This window comes from Oncorhynchus mykiss, chromosome 15 (assembly GCF_057628025.1).
Source record: "Oncorhynchus mykiss isolate SJ-2025 chromosome 15, ASM5762802v1, whole genome shotgun sequence".
Lineage (NCBI taxonomy): Eukaryota > Metazoa > Chordata > Actinopteri > Salmoniformes > Salmonidae > Oncorhynchus > Oncorhynchus mykiss.
The window spans coordinates 17,456,998-17,477,149 of NC_143036.1; the positions used below are offsets into that span (position 1 = coordinate 17,456,998).

Below are 20,152 nucleotides of genomic sequence, written 5' to 3' on the forward strand. Positions count from 1 at the left end.
CGTCATCTCCCGATGCCTGCAGACATGGATGGTTGTTGAATACTGACTTGTATTACAGGTGACCTGCCTAGTTTTCCATTAGCGTCGGCTAATCAACCAGTTACAGAGTCATTTTCAGCTGGTTATTTTTTCCACTTCATATTAACTAGGCTACTTTTCATTTAAAAGTTTCAATTAGTTAGTTTCCCGTTAGAATGAACGATATTTATCTTCTAGCGATCTATTGATAGGATAGGCGTCTGTCAGTCAAAAAGCGAGCGATGACAGGGAAACGCAGCCTTCTGTCTGTCCTGCCTCCCCGTACAATTTGTGTGCACTGTGGTTGTTTGCGAAATCCATGACTTAGCCCAATTATTGTTTTCTGGCACATTTATTTATTTTCTTTTGTGTGTTTTACATAGCCAGCCATGCTGAGTCATGGCGCATAGTAGGTCATTTACTGGGCTTTGATTGTCAACTGAACAGCAAGTGTTGACTAGTTTATAAGTGGTTATATGTCCATAATATCGCATATGGACAAGTAAACCAAAATATTTCCTAGGCTTCCTTTCCTAGGATTTGTAACTTCTGAAGAAGCAACGAGAATGCTCCCATTTGTTTGTGATGCGGGCGTCTACCACTTTGTGTAGCCGTTCGTGATGAGGATAATGAAAACTGTCTTCTGGTCGACGGAAAGTTTTCCCAAAAAGCTTCTCAATTAAATGTTAACTCTTAGTAGCCTATGCTTACATGGCAGAATGATATCATGATTATTTTCATCAAACCTGTGGGTATTTGTTTTGCAAACTCTACCATCATGTGTGCTACATAAAACAAACTCTAAACAGCCTCTTGCTAGGTGCACACTTCAATTAAAGGGTAACTACACCCAAAACTCAAAATTTCTCTGATTTTTCACAGATCTTAAGAGGTCTCCTGATGTGGTTAATTTAGTTGTTTTCAACAACATCAAATTGTGTTTGAGAGCAAAAAACCTGAAAAAAATGGAAAAATTGGTAGGTAGAAAAACAAAACATTTAATGTATTTTTCAAGATAATGTGTTCTATTTACTTCATTTTTCTGCTTTAATAAAATACATCATTTGAAGAACAAACATCATTGTGGCAATTAATATCTTGTAGTAAAACTGTAAATAAAACGTTATTCAAGATAAGACAGGTTAAAGGTTTACAATGTTCTCTTCCTTAGAAAATAGTCCTGATCATATAGGCCTAGATCTTGACAAAATCCAAAACAACTAACAATACAATGAATTCATACATTTTCAGTCATTTAAATTGTAAAGTCATGTCTTTTTCCAATCTGGGAGCTAAACTTGATGAAGTATTAAATAATTGAGCTGTGTTTCAGGTGGAATCAAGGCATTAGAATGTTCCAGATGCCACCAACATAGAGTTCCTTCTGCAAAACAATTTGAACAGGGCTGGCAATTTTTTACATTTGGCTGTCCACTATGTACCTGTGGAAAACACTGAAAAGGGCATACAGTAATATACTATGCCTACTTTGTTCTGCAAACAAAAATCCAAAGCGAAATCAATGTCAAATGGCACAAACAGAACAGGTAATGACTTCTGGCATCATATCAAGACGCTGATAGGAACAGTCCCTGACAACCTGTTCAATGAAGTTGGAACAGGAACAGCACAATTGTCTTATTCACATCTGCTGGTACAAGCAATGACATGCTTGTACCAGCAGATGTGACTAGTATTCACTCCTATCCCTGTTTGTCAGTGCCGGTGCGATGTGAAGGCGACAGCGGGAACCCTGGTGGTCGCTACTAACCTCGGAACGGTCAACATTCCAATTAGAGGTTTGTGAAACATGGCTACCCCTCCTCGCCCTCCCTGCTCTGCAGCTCCGGGCTTTAATTGCAGGAGGTCGATAAGCCCAGACAAAAGCATCCAGACTAAGGTAAAGTCTGTCAGGCATAGATAAACACACACACATTTTTACCAAGCCGCATACATTCACAGACAGCCAGACACAGACATGAGACACAATTACACACTATTGTGGATGCGTGAACAGACCAGCACAGTTCAGCTAAGTAGGGATGGGCAAGGTTATCTGGATATCAGAACAGACATTAGTATTTGATTACTTGAGTGAGTGTTAATTTTTGTTTTAGGCCTATTTTAACAATGAAAAAGCTTTGTCTAAATTACATTTAATTATCCTTGTGACATGTTTACCTACAAGGATATACCATAACATTTAAAATAATTAATTTAATAAAACAAACTTGAAAAGTAGTTTTTATAACAGTGCGTTGAGATACTGCTGGCTATTGATGCTCATTTAGCACTCCAAGCTGCCCTGACTGACATCAGCATGCTATTTTCCCCACTTCAAATAGCAATTACAGGCGCTCACCTAATGGAGTTTCCACTATACCTGACAGATCAATGCAAAACACTCACCAGAAAAGCTTTTTGTAACAGAATCAGTTCTATCATGGCGAAAATCAGACTTCTCTTTCACTGTTGCTGTTACGCCTCGATCACACCTGCAGCGTTGTTGCGCAAAATGGTACGCAGCATCATCTGGATATGTGTGCAGCAAAAGTTGAACATTCACCTTCGACTACCAAAAACTAGCTTTACCATTTCTATCAAGCCGTCTAGGCATACAGTTTGACACATACGTTAGATAAATCCAATGTATGCACCACACAGAACGCACTGCAACTGCCTCTGCAACGCAATGCTGCAAGGCAAACGCAGCGTTACATTGGAAATTAATGTACTTCTGGGCTGTTGGTGTGATCAAGGCGTTTTCTCCGGCCGAAATACCGGAGAAAAGCAGCACATCTTCTGTTTACCTCTGACATGAGCATCGAGAGTCAATAGCAAAAACATAGATTTATTTTAGAATTTAGACAATCTGGATATCCGAAAAAATATCATGATATTATTTGAATAGTAAAATCATTTTAAATGCTCCCTAGTGAAATGTGTATAGAAGAGTGCCCAAACTAAAGCTGCAACTTTTTACTTTCAATGCAGCTTGGATACTTCCCATTTTTTTTAAAAACGCAATCAAAAACAAAAACTAACTGACAGATTATAGTTATCGTTTTCTTTTCTCAATGTAATGTCTTTGATTAGATATACCTATTTGCAAAACAAAAACATACTTTTATCCTCAAACAAGGGATCTTACTTCACACACACCTGTCGTTAAGTTTCTCTTTGAAATACTTAAAGAAAAATGATGCAACAATTGCATGTTTCCCCAATGGAATTACCCAGCCCATGATGCTAAAGGCTTTGAAGGTTGATATGAAAACACTGAGTTGTGTTTAATAGGCTAAATAAGCATCTCACCGCTGCTTCACGTAGCCCAGAGACACAATTAGAACATAACAAAGGAGGACTAAAAAAAAACATTTTCTTCACACCTCACAAGAAATGCTGACCTTTTCTTCATTGAGGAGGTTTTGCACAAGATCAGTATTTCTCCAGAGATGCAGTACTGCTAGAAAACATAGACTTTCCAACACGAACAAACGTACATGAACACACACCTAAGACAACTATTAGTAGGATGTAACACCACTTGCTGTGGCATTTTGTTTGTCTACAGGGACACAGAAACAGAAAGAAAGGAGAGGCAGGGCCAAAACATTTAATTTTAATATTTATGGCTATATTAAAGTCCCCCTTGAAGCTATTGAGCTTTACTAGCATCCCCAGACAGGAGTGTTTATATCATGACAGCAATCATGATGCATTGCTGTGGTGGCCGCATTTCAATCTACTGTCTAATCTCCCCTCTAGCCTCAAACATCACGGCTCAATTGTTCATAATTGCCCTTACGATGAACTATGGCACAAACAATGGTGGAGGAAATCAAGAAACCAATTCCCTCCTTAATCCATTATCCCTTTCCTTTTATTAGCTGGGGGCTCTTGGAAAAAAAGAAGGAATATATCTTTATTTATCCCCTTCTCTTGTTAAAATGTTCATTTTAGCCACGCTGCTTATCAATCCCATTAGCTTTTGCTGAATTGGTACAACCAGCGAGAAAGGAAATGCAGCAAAATAAGCTTAAGGATACACAATCACTCTAGAATGCACATAGTCATGGAAACGTTACACTGCACCAATATGTGATAAACCAAGGAAGGTGTGCCAATGAATACACATATTTAATGTGCTTGGATTAACTACACAGTGGCATACTGTTTGGTTTCAAGGCATTATCGGATTATTTATCTCCAAGTAGACATTATTGATCCTCAAATCTCGTACTGTCTGAAATGGAGACTAGTGTATCTCCTTACTAAAACTATGAATAGCTATTCTGCAGTCTGCTGTCATATGCTTTTATAGAGCCTCATCGTAAAGGTCTGAACCAAGAGGCACAAATCAAGTACCTGTCAAAAGCATGTTCAACTACTGTCCTGTGCTACTGCCTTCTACCCAATTAGGAGCAAAGAACTCAGGTTGGGATCTATTCTAGGCCCCTAGTCACGTCCACAGTGACATTTTACATTGGCATTCAACATGGAGGACATACAATCATCCAACAGAAATATTCAAAAAGGTAAGTGCCAATTAAAACGGTTGAATAACAAATCTACCTAAATGCTAAAACTATACATGTCAGACAGATCCTCTGTAAGCTGATCTCCAAGCATGCTTTTCCAATCTTGACTTGTACAAAACATAATGTATAAATCAATACATTTACTCAAAATACTGACCGAGTAAGCTGAATTGAAATAGCATGGTTTGACTGTTGTAGCCTGAGCAAAGCAGGTGCCCTGAATCAGCAGAGGATGTCGCTACATTCCTTAAAGTTTTCATGCCCCTGTGTGTTTGTTTTAAGTAAAGTGGTCGCTTTAATTAACATCAACTTAAGCAGTCACCGTTCCAATTCTTCATCAGCAAGGCACTTAAGCAGCACCCTCTACCCTGTGTACTGGTTCACTCTGTCACTGGGGAGGAACAATGCTCTGTAGAGCCCTGCATGGGCATGAATTTTAAGCCTGAGCCCTACCAGGGCCCGACAGCTTCTGCCAAATTTAAGGCCCGGTCTTTCCCTAAACTCAAAATCAGAAATAACTTCCTCCGTTTGTAAATCCATTAGCTTCTCGGCTCTGTCTGTCACTCATTCGCTGCTGTCATTCGACATGAGAGAGCAGTTAGCGGTTAGCTACTTTTCATCACTCTAAACTAGAGCTCTGCGACCCGAGCCCGACAGACCCCGACGTTATACATCGTGTTAGGGCCGGGTAGGGCCTGTTTTTCCATCAATAACTAGGGTACGGGAAGGGCTCGGGTATCACTAAATTTACCACTAATATTTTGAAGCTGAGCCATTTGCGCGTGCTCTGACGTTGGGCTCGGGTTGGGCAGCAGAGCTCTAATGCTCTGTGACCAGAAGGTCTTCACTCCCTGGAAACGAGCCTAACACGGCAGCTTTTTCTCGTTTTATTCATCTGGAAAGGCTCACATGCCTAATACTATCTTAACATTCTAGAAACCAAATTCCTTTTCAGACAAAACCAAATCATCATCAAAATCAAATAACCATTTTCTACTCTGCCTTGCTCTCCCCTTCCCCATCATGTTTAGTATTAGCCTTTTGAGTGATGGATGGGTCTTCATACTCCAGTGTTTATCAAACAAACACACTAACCCCACCCCCAGCCACCCACAAACACAGTGACATGGTGCTAAGGGCCTCGGTCAGTGACAGATACTGGCCAATAACAGGGCTGCTGTTTGGGTGCCCCTGTCTGGTGCTGTGCCCTGGGTACAGGGGTATGACCCAACGAATAATACAACCAACAGCATGACTACTGCAAGTTAAAGCATTACAACCATCTTTAACATTCATGTAATATGTACTGCATGCATCTGTGTCTTCTGCATTCACAAATTGTCTGCATGTGTATTCTGTGAATGAAGTGGACATGTTTGACAGGTGTGTGTCATTCTTTGAATGAACAGGACATGTTTGACAGGTGTGTGTCATTCTGTGAATGAAGTGGACATGTCTGACAGGTGTATGCCATTCTGTGAATGAAGTGGCCATGTTTGACAGGTGTGTGTCATTCTGTGAATGAAGTGGCCATGTTTGACAGGTGTGTGTCATTCTGTGAATGAAGTGGACATGTTTGACAGGTGTGTGTCATTCTGTGAATGAAGTGGACATGTTTGACAGGTGTGTGTAATTCTGTGAATGAAGTGTACAGATGCGCGTTTTGAGTGCATCGTGCGCAACTGAGATGTTCCCCTGCATCCCTGGCATTGACTGATAGCAGATGCTACGTGAGCAAAGCTGTGGAAGACTCGGGAGGAGGTTGGCTGCTCTATGGGGCTATTTGTCCTTCTCACCTTTTCTGTCATTTAAAGGGGTGCTGTGCACAGACAGGAGGCTCCAGTGAGTCCAGTCCAGACAATGACAAATGCTGTCCAAAGAGCTGTCCATTTAATGGTGCTGAAACCTGTCACACAGGCTGAGCCTCTGACGGTGCAGAATTTAGTATTAGGTGGTGCCCTTTTAGTTGTGCTGAAATGTGCTATCAGGTGCTGAAATGTGTTAGCGGGTGCTGAACATTTTTCATTAGCCAATACTAGTATATCTGTACCGTAGAAACAGATTGGTGAGTTAACCGAACACTTCATAAAGTAACCTACAATAGCCAACAACTGCTGGGGGGTACATTTGCTTGAGATATAGAATTCACAAATAAAATGTCACATGAGCAATTTTGCACCACTTGAATGCTGGGTAGCCTACTGTAATCTATGTAATTAAGAAATGACACAAATAGATAAATATAACCATCATAAAATAATGTCCCCCGCCTACATATCCATAATCAAAACAATGAATGCTTTGTTGTTCTTTTCAGTAAAGTACCATGTTGAGCCATGTAAAAACATTGTTTGGCAAACATAAATGATAGCCCGGCTATTAAAGCAGGCAAAAATTTTAAACAATGCCATAGGCCTACAGATAATGATTTGTATTGTTTCTGTTGGTGAGGCTTCTCAGACGACTGGAAAGGACAACTGTGTGCAGTAGGCTACATCCTATTTTACCTGAAAATGTCCCACCTATTCTGTCATACACTATATGTACAAAAGTATGTGGACAACCCTTCAAATTAGTGGATTCGGCTAAATCAGCCACACGTATTGCTGGCAGGTGTATAAAATCGAGCACACAGCCATGCAATCTCCATAGACAAACATTGGCAGTAGAATGGCCTTACTGAAGAGCTCAGTGATTTTCAACGTGGCACCGTCATAGGATGTCACCTTTCAAAAAAGTCAGTTCATCAACTTTCTGCCCTGCTAGAGCTGCCCGGTAAACTGTAAGTGTTGTTATTGTGCAGTGGAAACGTCTAGGAGCAACAAAGGCTTTGCCATGAAGTGGTAAGGCACACAAGCTCCCAGAATAGGACCGCCGAGTGCTGATGCGCATGTGTAAAAATGGTCTGTCTTCGGTTGCAACACTCACTATGGAGTTCCAAACAGCCTCTGGAAGCAACTCCGGAAGCAATGTCAGCACAATAACTGTTAGTCGGGAGCTTCAGATCCTAAGACTAAGATCACCATGCGCAATGCCAAGCATGAGCTGGAGTGGTGTAATGCTCGCCGCCATTGGACTCTGGAGCAGTGGAAACGCGTTCTCTGGAGTGGTGAATCATGCTTCGGCAGTCTGACAGACGAATCTGGGTTTGGCAGATGCCAGGAGAACGTTACCTCCCCCAATGCAAGGTGCCAACTGTAAAGTTTGGTGGATGAGGAATAATGGTCTGGGGCTGTTTTTCATGGTTCGGTCTAGGCCCCTTAGTTCCAGTGAAGGGAAATCTTTACGCTACAGCATACAATGGCATTCTAGATGATTCTGTGCTTCCAACTTTGTGGCAGTTTAAGGAAGAACTTGACTGGCCTGCACAGAGCCCTGACCTCAACCCCATCGAACACCTTTGGGATGAATTGGAACACCGACTGCGAGCCAGATCTAATCACCTAACATCAGTGCCCGACCTCACTAATGCTTGTGGTTGAATGGAAGCAAGTCCCCACAGCAATATTCTAGTAGAAAGCCTTCCCATAAGAGGAACACCTTTGGGATGAATTGGAACACCGACTGCGAGCCAGATCTAATCACCTAACATCAGTGCCCGACCTCACTAATGCTTGTGGTTGAATGGAAGCAAGTCCCCACAGCAATATTCTAGTAGAAAGCCTTCCCATGTTATAGCAGCAAAGGGGGGACCAACTCCATATTAATGCCCATGGTTTTGGAATGAGATGTTCGACAAGCAGGTGTCCACATACTTTTGGTAATGTAGTGAATCTAAATGCTCAGGTCGCGTGCACTGGCCAAGTCAAGGGGCTATCAACGTGCTGCGGACAGGGGGACGACGCTCCATGACTGACTGAGCACTGCAAAGTGCAGGAAATAATTTTAATCACCCATTAACAGCTACTTAATACATGTCCGTGATGGTGATAATCGATTTGAAGGAGGCTAAATGGAGTAGACTAAGGTGGGGGTAGTGACGCTGAAAGCAATCACCTTGAATTACAGAGAAGAGTGACGAACTGGTGTGAGAGCCGGTTGTCTTGCAGCACGCTGCATAGGCTACAACAATCCTAAATATTTTAAATGAAGGGGAGGGGTACACAAAATGATGTGAGAAAATGCTACTTGTGGCATTACAGTAAATAATTTCAGGCTTCACACAACATTTTAAAAATCTCATTAATATAGACTACAATTTCAGTATAGGGAATCGCCTAGGCTAATAACATCGGTTGAATGAAAGAAAGCGCATCATTACCTGCTCTTGTTGTTGAGATGTTTTCTGTGCCTCCTTCACCGTAGTCATGTTCCCCTACAGTCAGATCAAACAGCTGCTACACTACAACACAATCACAGGTGCCTTTTAGAGGTGACCGGAACCAGCAAAGTACCACGAAGGGAAAAATACATTCAATTTCAGTCGTGAGGATTGAAGTTGAGAGAGAGAGCTTGAGGTAAGCAATAAGAAGTCTGGGAAAAAATCCCAGAAAAAAAGCAAGTCTTAATCTGAGAGAACACAGATGATGCTTAGTTGTAGCTGGGAGAAAGTGGGAGGGAGAGAGGTAGAGATAAGGGCTGAGGCAAAGACAGCTACTGCAATTTTCACCGACCGCACCACTTTGATAAATGCCTGGCAACCACCAACGGGCGACTGTGATGGGGGAGGCGAAGAGCAATGCTTGTCCCCCACCTCTTCACACCTATCATATTTTCACACACACCACCACTACGACACACACACACACACACACACACACACACACACACACACACACACACACACACACACACACACACACACACACACACACACACACATATAATTGATCATCAATGTAGATGTAATTTAGGCACTACAATCATACCAGTTATCTTCCCATTTAGCTCCAATACTAATGAGAGTAAAATATCAATGAAAATATGTATATCATGCATTGGAATGGAACAGCTCACATTGACAGCCTATGTAGTGGGGCTTTAATGACAGTGTTGGGTTGGCTGCCCAGTCTCTAGAGCTCAAACCATTTCAGCACCACGGCGCTGTCCGCCTATGCATGCAGAATTGTACTCAAATGGGAGAGGTTATACAGACACGCTTGGTATCCAAATTGATGACGTATGTCTCGCAGCTGAGAGTCAAGTGTGGCGACAAATGGATTCGGTTCAGTCAGTCGTCCTGACAAGTCTTTCCCAGCCAGTCTATACTGGCTAGCTGGCTACAACAGCAGCACAGCGCTAGTTAAAATAAAGATGTTTATTTCGATGGGCAAGGGAGAAATACCTTTTAGTATTGGCCACCATCTGGATTTGGTCAACATCTCTAATTTGTTCCATCCCACTTGATTTTATTTCGAGTAGGATAGCAGAATACACGAGAAATAACTTGTAATATTGGAAGTAACCATCTGGATGTCACCATGATACAATCCACTGCTCAATGGGGAGAGTTTGCGCTGCAACACAACAACACGGAGCACAGTGTCTTTCGCTCCTGCTTGCCGCAGTAAGGAGAGGGAAGATGCTACACTGAACAAAAATATACAACATGTAAAGTGTTGATCCCATGTTTCATGAGCTGAAATAAAAGATCCCAGAAATGTTCCATACTCACAAAAAGCTTATTGCTCTCACATTTTGTGCACAAATATATCCCTGTTTGTGAGCATTTCTCCTTTCTCCAGGTGTTTGATATCAAGAAGCTGATTAAACAGCATGATCATTTCACAGGTACACCTTGTGCTGGGGACTATAAAAGGCCACTCTAAAAATGTGCAGTTTTGTCACACAACACAATGCCACAGATGTCTCAAGTTGAGGGAGCTTGCAATTGGCATGCTGACTGCAGGAATGTCAACCATAGCTGTTGCCAGATAATTTAATGTTCATCGCTCTACCATAAGCAGCATCCAACGTCATTTCAGAGAATTTGGCAGTATGTCCAACTGGCCTCACAACCGCAGACCACGTGTATGGCGTCATGTGCGCAAGTGGTTTGCTCATCGTTGTGAACAGAGTGTCCCATTGTGGCATTGGGGTTATGTTATGGTCAGGCATAAGCTACAGACAACAAATTGCATTTTATTGATGGCAATTCGAATGCACAGAGATACTGTGATGAGATCCTGAGGCCCATTGTCGTAGGCTAACAGTTATGAGGGGGAAAGTGACCAAATTATTAGGGTGAGGATAGGACTGTTGCGGTGCCATATTACCACCACACCGGGGGTCACAAGTCATGAAGGCAGTCAAATTCCACGTGCTCATTTAGTCACAGTAATTAGGCCTCTCTGTTGCTGCTGATGGTCATTAGTAGAATACCAAAATTGGTACTCAGCACTCTATTGTCTCTCTAAATCACTCTGACATCAATGCAAATGTAAATTAAAATCTAATCAAACACTTCATGAGAGCCCATGAGCTCATGTTACGCAACATTTCTATAGGCTATTGTCATGCATGTCCATGAGAAACCAAATAGGTCAGATCAGGTTTGCAATGAATAACTTCAATCAGACCCCCTCTCACCATAGAAGGGGGGGACTAGTGGGAGTTAACAACTCACGCTCTGTTGAAAATCAAGGGAGAAGATCCAGACTTGCGCTCTCAAGATTCACCAAATGATTTTTTATTTATTTTACTTTTGTTTAGCTAGGCAAGTCAGTTAAAAACAAATTCTTATTTACAGTGGTGGCCTAGGAACAGTGTGTAAACTGCCTTGTTAAGGGGTAGAACAGCAGATTTTTACTTTGTCAGCTCAGGATTTGATCTAGCAACCTCTCGGTTACTGGCCCAACGCTCCAACCACTAGGCCACCTGACGGAATGTTCTTTGTTCCAATAGACTTTTCCAGCTGAAATTCTAACAACGAATACTGGAACAATATTTCTAACATAGAACGTGGGGAATGGTCAGAGGCGATCTATAGAACACTAATGTAATTTTGTTAGTTATTTTGTGATGTCATTAAAAATGTTATAAAGGAAATACTGTAACTTGGAAAGTATACCGACTACATATACGAAGTGTCTATACTCTGCGTTGTGCATGTAATATGAAAACTTATGAAAGTGTTTTTGTTAAGAGAGGGATGTGATTTGAGAAGCTGTAAGAGAGAGTTTTTTTTATAACTTTGCACAGTGAGTAATCACCACCCTGAGTGAGGTCAGAGAGCATGTCCGCCTGTCGGAACTTCCCCTTTTGAGCAAACTGTATGAATTCTGTGTTAAGAAAAAACACATTAGACCAGAAAGACGTGAAGCTGCAGCTGCACGTTTAAAGTGGTTTGATTCTAAACACGAGGTAGAGACGATAAACTCACATCCTGGACAATCACTGGTACGGCTGATTAGCTGTCCTATGTAAAGTATCTTCGAAAGTGAATTTAAGTAGGACCATCCTTTTACTCTGCTCAAACCATCGATATGACTGGCTAGCCTATCTTCAAAGAAGCTTCTTCAAGAGAGAATGGAAGGAAAGAGAGATCGCCAGCGAACCCAGGCATTTCACGTAAATACATTCATGATTTCTTACTCAAAGCTTGCGGCGGTTCGTGTGCATATGGTTACTGTGACACGACTCCAGCTACCAGTCATAGACTGTTCTCTCTGCTACCGTACGGCAAGTGGTACCAGAGCACCAAGTCTAGGTCCAAAAGGCTTCTTAACAGCTTTTACCCCCAAGCCATAAGACTCCTGAACAACTAATCAAATGGCTACCCAAACTATTTACATTGTTCGTCGTCGTCCCCCTCCACCCCCTCTTTTACGCTGCTGCTACTGTCTGGATATTATCTATGCACAGTCGCTTTAACTCTACCTACATGTAATCTACATGTACATATTACCACAATTACCTCGACTAACCTGTGCCCCCACACATCGACTCTGTACCGGTACCCCCTGTAAATAGAGTCACTACTGTTATTTCACTGCTGCTCTTTAACTATGTTATTTTTAACTTATCCATTTACCTAACACTTATTTACTTAACACTTATATTTCTTAAAACTCCATTGTTGGATAAGTGCTTGTAAGTAAGCATTTCACTGTAAGGTTCTGCTGTATTCGGCGCATGTGACAAATATATTTTGATTTTATTTTTGATATGGTTACTGTAACAGTCTGTAATATTTATTTCTCACACAGAATAGGTCAACTTTTATACTATGGGGGATAGTAGATTGACATACGCTAGTGCTTTTGCTGTTCATTAGACAAACTCATCTTGCTGGCTGACGAAAGTACATTTTTATTTATTTATTTTTTATTTCACCTTTATCTAACCAGGTAGGCCAGTTGTGAACAAGTTCTCATTTACAACTGCAACCTGGCCAAGATAAACCAAAGCAGTGTGACAAAACAACAACACAGAGTGTGACATAAACAAACGCACAATAAATAACACAATAGAAAAATCTGTATACAGTGTGTGCAAATGTAGAAGAGTTGTGAGGTAAGGCAAAAAATAAGCCATGGAAGCGAAAAAATTACAATTTAGCAATAACACTGGAATGACAGATGTGCAAGTAGATAATAGAGATACTGGGATGTGATAATGATGTGCAAGTAGATAATAGAGATACTGGGGTGCAAAAGAGCAAGAGGAAAAGAAACAATACGGGGGTGAGGTAGTTGGGTGGGCTATTTACAGATTGGCTGTATACAGGTACTGTGATTGGTAAGCTGCTTTGAAAGCTGTAGCTTAACCTCTCTTGGGTAGGGGGCAGTATATTCACGTCCGGATGAAAAGTGTGCCCCAAGTAAACTGCCTGTTGCTCAGGCCCAGAAAAGCATATAATAGATGTGGATAGAAAACATTATATTGTTTCTAAAACTGTTAAGCCTGTTAAGGATATGGCAGACATTCGCCCCCTTTGGAGAGATTGGGTACCCCTAGTAAACTGGAAAAAAAATCTGTCAAAAATTGTTAATATATGCAAATAAAAATTATTATTGGATAGAAAACACTCTAAAGATTCTAAAACCGTTGGAATTATGTCTGTAAGTATAGCAGAACTCACAGGGCAGGCATTCTTCCAAACTAGTTTTTGTGGCCATGAAAGTTGGAGCAACTTTGACGTCATGGCCCCCACCCTTCCCAACGAGCTATGATTCTGGGGACACTTTCTTTCTCTTCCGCTAGATGTCCTCTTTCATTAGAGCTTCAAATCGTTCAAATCCCGCGAGAATTGACCCTATGGGAGTGAAATTAGTGCGTGCCACGAGAGAATAGGCTGTGCGTATGGGCGCGAATTGGTCACAGCCATTCCTTTGTTTCCAGCACTCAAGAGAAGGGCAGACGATGGCCGATTGAATTGAAGTTTGTTTTGCACGTCTAAAACATCATAAAGCTTGCTTCTGCACTTAGTTTGACCTGTTTAGTCGACATATAATGTGTAATTTTGAAGTTTTGATGCGCAACTTATCCGGACCAGAGGACGTTTTGGGTGCATTTCAGCTGATGTTATTAGCAGTAGCTAATACAAAGACGCAAGACTTGAAACCAAACGATGTATTGGGTAAGTATGAAGCCTTCCAGAACATTCTGAACGAAGACCATCGAAGGTAAGGGAATATTTATGCTTAAATCTGTGTTTCTGTTGACTCCAACATTACGTGGAAATGTAGCTTGGAACTGAGCGCTGTCTCAGCATATGGAATAGTGTGCGATTTCTGTAACGTTAAAAATAAATCTAACACAGCGGTTGCATAAAGAAGCAGTGTATCTTTCTAACTATATGTAGAACATGTATATTTAGTCAAAGTTTATGATGTCTATTTACGTTATCTTGCCGCGCTACATAGATTTCCTGCGGGCATTTTTGAGTAATTTCTGAAGGTGAACTCACTGTAAATGGACATTTATGGATATAAATGGCATATTATTGAAAAAAAAATATGTACTGTGTAATATGTCATATTACTGTCATCTGATGAAGATTTTCAAAAGGTTAGTGAGCGATTTATTTTTTAATCCTGCGTTTGTTGATTGCATGTTTTGGCTATTGAAATGAGCTGTGTCTGGTGGTGGTTTTACATATATATGTGCTATGTTTTCGCCGTAAAACATTTTAGAAATCTGACTTGCTGGCTAGATGAACAAGATGTTTATCTTTCATTTGAGCTATTGGACTTGTTAATGTGTGGAGGTTAAATATTTTTAAGAATATTTTTGCGTTCCATGCGCCACCGTTTCAGCTGCACGTGGGAGGGTTGATCCCCAATTGGGAACCAATATCGTAAACAGGTTAAAATCATGTCTGTGAGTATAACAGAACTGATATGGCAGGTGAAATCCCGAGGACAAACCATCCCAAAAAAATAATAATTCAGCCTACCACTATTTTCAATGGCTGTCACTTTTATTAGAAGGCCAAGTCCTCCCAGATTGCAGTTCCTAGGGCTTCCACTAGATGTCAACAGTCTTTAAAAAGAGTTTCAGGCTGGTTTTTGAAAAAATGAGCCAGAAATTGTAGTTTATCTAGGTGGCTCCCATTTTGGCTGTAGTGTTTCCAAGCACGTGTATTTTTCTCCGGTAGAGACAATAATGATTCTCCGTCTTAAATTTGATAGTTTATTTACGTATTATGGTACCTAAGGTTTGATTATAAACGTTGTTTGACTTGTTTGGAAAAGTTTATTAGTAACGTTTGGGATTCATTTTGTGTGCATTTTGATGGAGGGAAACTGGGTGAAATATTGACTGAAGCGCGCCAGCTAAACTGAGTTTTTATGGATATAAGGACCATTTGTGATGTAACTGGGAACATTGGAGTGCCAACAGAAGAAGATCATCAAAGGTAAAGCATTTTTTATATCGCTGTTTCTGACTTTCGTGTCACACCTGCCTGGTTGAAATGTGTTTTTCTTGGTCAATTGGAGGTGTGCCTGTCTATGTATTTCAAGGCCTACCTTCAAACGCAGTCCCTCTTTGCTTGACATCATGGGAAAATCAAAAGATATCAGCCAAGACCTCAGAAAAGAAATTGTAGACCTACACAAGTCTGGTTCATCCTTGGGAGCAATTTCCAAACGCCTGAAGGTACCACGTTCATCTGTACAAACAATAGTAGGCAAGTATAAACACCATGGGACCACGCAGTCGTCATACCACTCAGGAAGGAGACACGTTCTGTCTCCTAGAGATGAACATACTTTGGTGTAAAAAGTGCAAATAAATCCCAGAACAACAGCAAAGGACCTTGTGAAGATGCTGGAGGAAACAGGTACAAAAGTATCTACATCCACAGTAAAACGAGTCCTATATCGACATAACCTGAAGTGCCGCTCAGGAAGGAAGAGGCCACTGCTCCAAAACCGCCATAAAAAAAGCCAGACTACGGTTTGCAACTGCACATGGGGACAAAGATCGTACTTTTTGGAGAAATGTCCTCTGGTCTGATGAAACAAAAATAGAACTGTTTGGCCATAATGACTATCGTTATGTTTGGATTATGTGGATATATTGAAGCAACAGGAAGTTAAAGCTTGGTCACAAATGGGTCTTCTAAATGGACAATGACCAACAGCATACTTCCAGAGTTGTGGCAAAATGGCTTCAGGACAACAAAATCAAGGTATTGGAGTGGCCATCACAAAGCCCTGACCTCAATCCCATAGAAAAATGTGGGCAGAACTGAAAAAGCGTGTGTGAACAAGGAGGCCTACAAATTCACCCAACTTATTGTGGGAAGCTTGTGGAAGGCTATCTGAAATATTTTACCAAAGATAAACAATTTAAAGGCAATGCTACCAAATACTAATTGAGTGTATGTAAACTTCTGACCCACTGGGAATGTGATGAAAGAAATAAAAGCTGAAATAAATAATTCTCTCTACTATTATTCTGACATTTCACATTCTTAAAATAAAGTGGGGATCCTAACTGACCAAAGAGAGGAAATTCTTACTTGGATTAAATGTCAGGAATTGTGAAAAACTGAGTTTAAATGTATTTGGCTAAGGTGTATGTAAACTGTAGGTATTTGTAGTTGTCCACATATTCTAAGTCAGAACTGACCAGAGTAGTGATGCTAGTCGGGCGGGAGGTAGAGCACGCCCGACTAGCACGCACTTAGTTTCACTTGCATTTAAAAGCAGTTAGAGGCCTCCGAAGGAGTGTTGCATTGCATTGAAGCTCAGAACATCAGCTGTCTGTATTTGGGTGAAGGAGAAGCGGGGGGGGGGGGGGGGGGGGGGGGTAGCCAGATGCAAAGCATGGCCAGCCGTAGAAAAGTGCTATTTGAAATGATTGATTATAGTAATTTTATCGGTGGTGACAATGTTTCCTACCCTCAGTGCAGTGGGCAGCCTGGAGGAGGTGCTCTTATTCTCCATGAACTTTACAATTTCACAAAACTTTTTGGAATTAGTGCCTCAGGATGTAAACTTCTGTTTGAAAAAGCTAAACTTAGCTTTCCTAACTGACTGAGTGTATTGGTTCCTGGAATTTTATCAAGAGCAGTCAAGTTTGGGTGAACCAAGCGCTACATCTGGCGTTAGTGTCAAACGTCAGTTTGCAATTTCGTAAAAACTGATGCACGGGCAATTTCTAGCCCCAACACCAGGTTCTGTAATTTACCTGTCTAACATCAGCACCCTTCTGCTCAGATGGGATGGGTGGAAATATTTGAGGAGTGTCCTTAAAAACAGGATCTAATGTGCTTATTTCAGGAAGGGCTGGCAGGGATATTTAAGACCAACTAAAAGCTGGTTTAAGAGGTAACACGGATGGTTATGTCATGAATGTTGACAGCAGAAAACGCAGCCTATCCAGCCATGACACACACTGCCCATATGAGCATGGAACAAGATGTGCTTTTGGTGCCTGTATACTTCGTATTTATACAAAACAAATCTAAAAGCAATATGCAACAGTTTCAACAATTTTACTGAGGTACACTTCATAGAAGGAAATCAGTAAATTTAAATAAGTTCATTAGGCCCTAATTTATGGCTTTCACATGACTGGGTAGGGTTGTACCTGGTAGGTTCCTTTATAATTTGTGTGAGATTGAGGGCATCTAGTTTAGATTGTAGGTGGACAGTTCTCCCAATATCTTCAACATGTACCTCAAAATTGAATAAGTACGCATGCAGTTGCGTCCCCGATGTGTCTGTCTTCACTTGTAGCCTGTGAGAAAGACCCGATCACATGATGGAGAGCCATGTGAGTGAGAGGTGCTTTAGAGCACGCAGCACTCAGAGAGAAGGGCACAACGCAGCACTGCAGGTCAAGGGCACAACGGCCACAGGCCGTAAAGGGTATTGATGTTTTTAGGGTACATTAAGGCCACACAAAAGGGATGCAGCCATGAAATTCAAAGCATTATCAAGTGCTTGTCAAATTGTGAATGAGAGACTGATAAAGTGTGTACAGAGCCTGCACAAAAAAACAAAGCAGAGCTCATGCCTTTCAAGAAACTTAAAAAAAAAAATCATCATTAGCATCATGCAGCCTTACAATGTATTAAAAATCAAAACATATAGCCCAACATTTATAACAACTAAAGTTACATTAACTCTAAATTAAGCATATAGGAATACCTGTTTCTTTGTTAACCGCTCAACACAGAATAACCGCATGTGCTCACTCCCGCAAATCGATTGGAGAAAATATCCTTTCTATTTTATTCAGCTTTGTTTAATTGTATTCTTCATAAGATAAAATAATTTTAAAAAATTCTAAGCAAATCTTGTCTGCTAAATTAACTAGTGTAGCCCACAGCCATTTGGCATAGCCAGGAACTAACATAAAGACAACTCAGAGTATGTTATTCTGTTCTTCTGTACCAAAGGTCTGCATCAGTGGTGGAAGCCAGGACATGTTAAATGTGTTTATGTTAATTAACGTCAATTACCGTGAGACAGACAACTATTTGCTTGACAATCACCGACTGACAACATTTTGTGACCGCCACAGCCCTAGGTGAGGCACATGGGCTACTAACAGCTTACTACACAACATACACTTAGTATTACTTTCTTAGCTACAGTATACACAACATTTTTGGACTCACTTTGCTGTGCTGTACTCACTTGAACAGGAAGGTGGCACAGCAGTCCTTCTTGTGGGCAAATTTAGCCATCAAACGTTGGCATTCTCTGTGAGTTCAAGACAACTGGGAACTCTGGGGGGGGAAATAAGGTTGAATCATGACTTCAGTGATCTTCAGGTCAGAGCTCTAGAAACTTGAAATGCTGAGTTGGATGACCGTTCAAAACTTATTTTCCCAGTCAGAGCTGTTTTTTTCAGAGTTCCCAGTTGCCTTGAACTCGCTGAAGTCTGAGATTTCCCAGTTGTTTTGAATGCGGCAGAAGTCATGCTGGATTAGCATAGCCAATGTATTCAAACTTTTCTGGCCCATGTCCAATGGCCGATAAGAACCGATACGTTTTATCTATCATTTTTCTTAATTTGAAAGGATTTGCCAGTAGTTTGTCGACTTAATTCATGAAGATGACTGCTTGTCTAGCTTGCTAGCTAAGATTTTGAAAGGATGATGTTGACATGATCAGTCCAATCAAAGCTACATTAGATATAACGTGATCTGACAATAACCTTGAGCCTTCTTGGATGGGCACTTCTAATGTAAATCTATGGCAGCACCCTGGGGGCTTGAATTTTTGAGCTCTCCCCGTAGATTTTGCACTGATATAGTGTCCCCATGAGTGACAGAACACTGAGCCAATCACGGCGCAACTACAGAACATGACGAACCCCTACGCTCCGTAATTTCCGCTGGCTGACCCACCACCATGGAAAGCACTGAGCTATGCTGAAACACCTGCACTGTGAAGCTGCCTTACTCAAGAAAGCAAGAGGCCATGTTTTTATGCAGCTTTATTAACTCAATAATTTATTTTTTACATTGTTTGCAAACAGATATGGGACACGTATTAATGCCAAAATAACATGCTAAACAGGTGGGGCACAAAACAGGTGGTCCACCTGTTCTACCTGCCCTGAATGACAGGTCACCACTGCACATAATGGTATGCAATACGTTTTTAATATCTATTTCTCTTTGTATTTATTATGGATCCCCATTAGTTGCTGCCAAGGCTGTTCAACTCTTCTAAATACAGGGTTTTCTAGCTTTAAGAGTGAGATCTGCACCATTAGACAGAAAGTGTAAAGCTGTAGAAGATTCATTGCCATAGGTGATTGCAGCATCCCCAGATGGCTTGAAAGGGTAGATATGCTAAACAATTCTTGAAATTGAGGCATCCAGGTTGCTCGGTTAGAAAATAGATAGTTGAACCATGTATACTGTAAGTATCTTTTAATGTACTGTCTCTCTTTAGGGCTAATGTATGCAGCGGAGTGCTTCAGCGGAACAGAACATGAGAAAACAAGTTTAAATTGGTGCTAGGGGAAGCAGAGTGTATCCAACCAAAATGGTCTTCCTTGAATTTAAAGTCTCTCAGTAACAGCATTAAAATAAAATAAAAAATCCTGACAGAAGTGCCTAAGATATTGAGCACAAGGCAACTAAGATGCAATTATCATGACTAGAAATGTCAGTTGTTATCAGCGGTCATGATTTTACATAACCTCTGTTATGTTGTGTCATAATTACGGCATGCAAA

At 41.1% G+C, this 20,152-nt stretch overlaps 1 protein-coding gene across 4 annotated transcripts in view; it reads right to left on the bottom strand.

Annotated features, from left to right (window-relative positions):
- LOC110489714 (A-type potassium channel modulatory protein DPP6) overlaps positions 1-20,152 on the bottom strand; it is a 363,201-nt gene that overhangs the window by 145,611 nt on the left and 197,438 nt on the right. Inside the window, exon 1 of one of the 4 annotated variants that reach the window (XM_021562500.3) lies at positions 8,821-9,217. The exons of the other annotated variants lie outside the window; for them this stretch is intronic. Coding sequence (XP_021418175.1) covers positions 8,821-8,868 — 48 coding nt within the window. The 5' untranslated portion in view covers positions 8,869-9,217. Of the gene's footprint in view, positions 1-8,820; positions 9,218-20,152 lie in introns of those variants that run through there. 4 annotated transcript variants of the gene reach the window in all.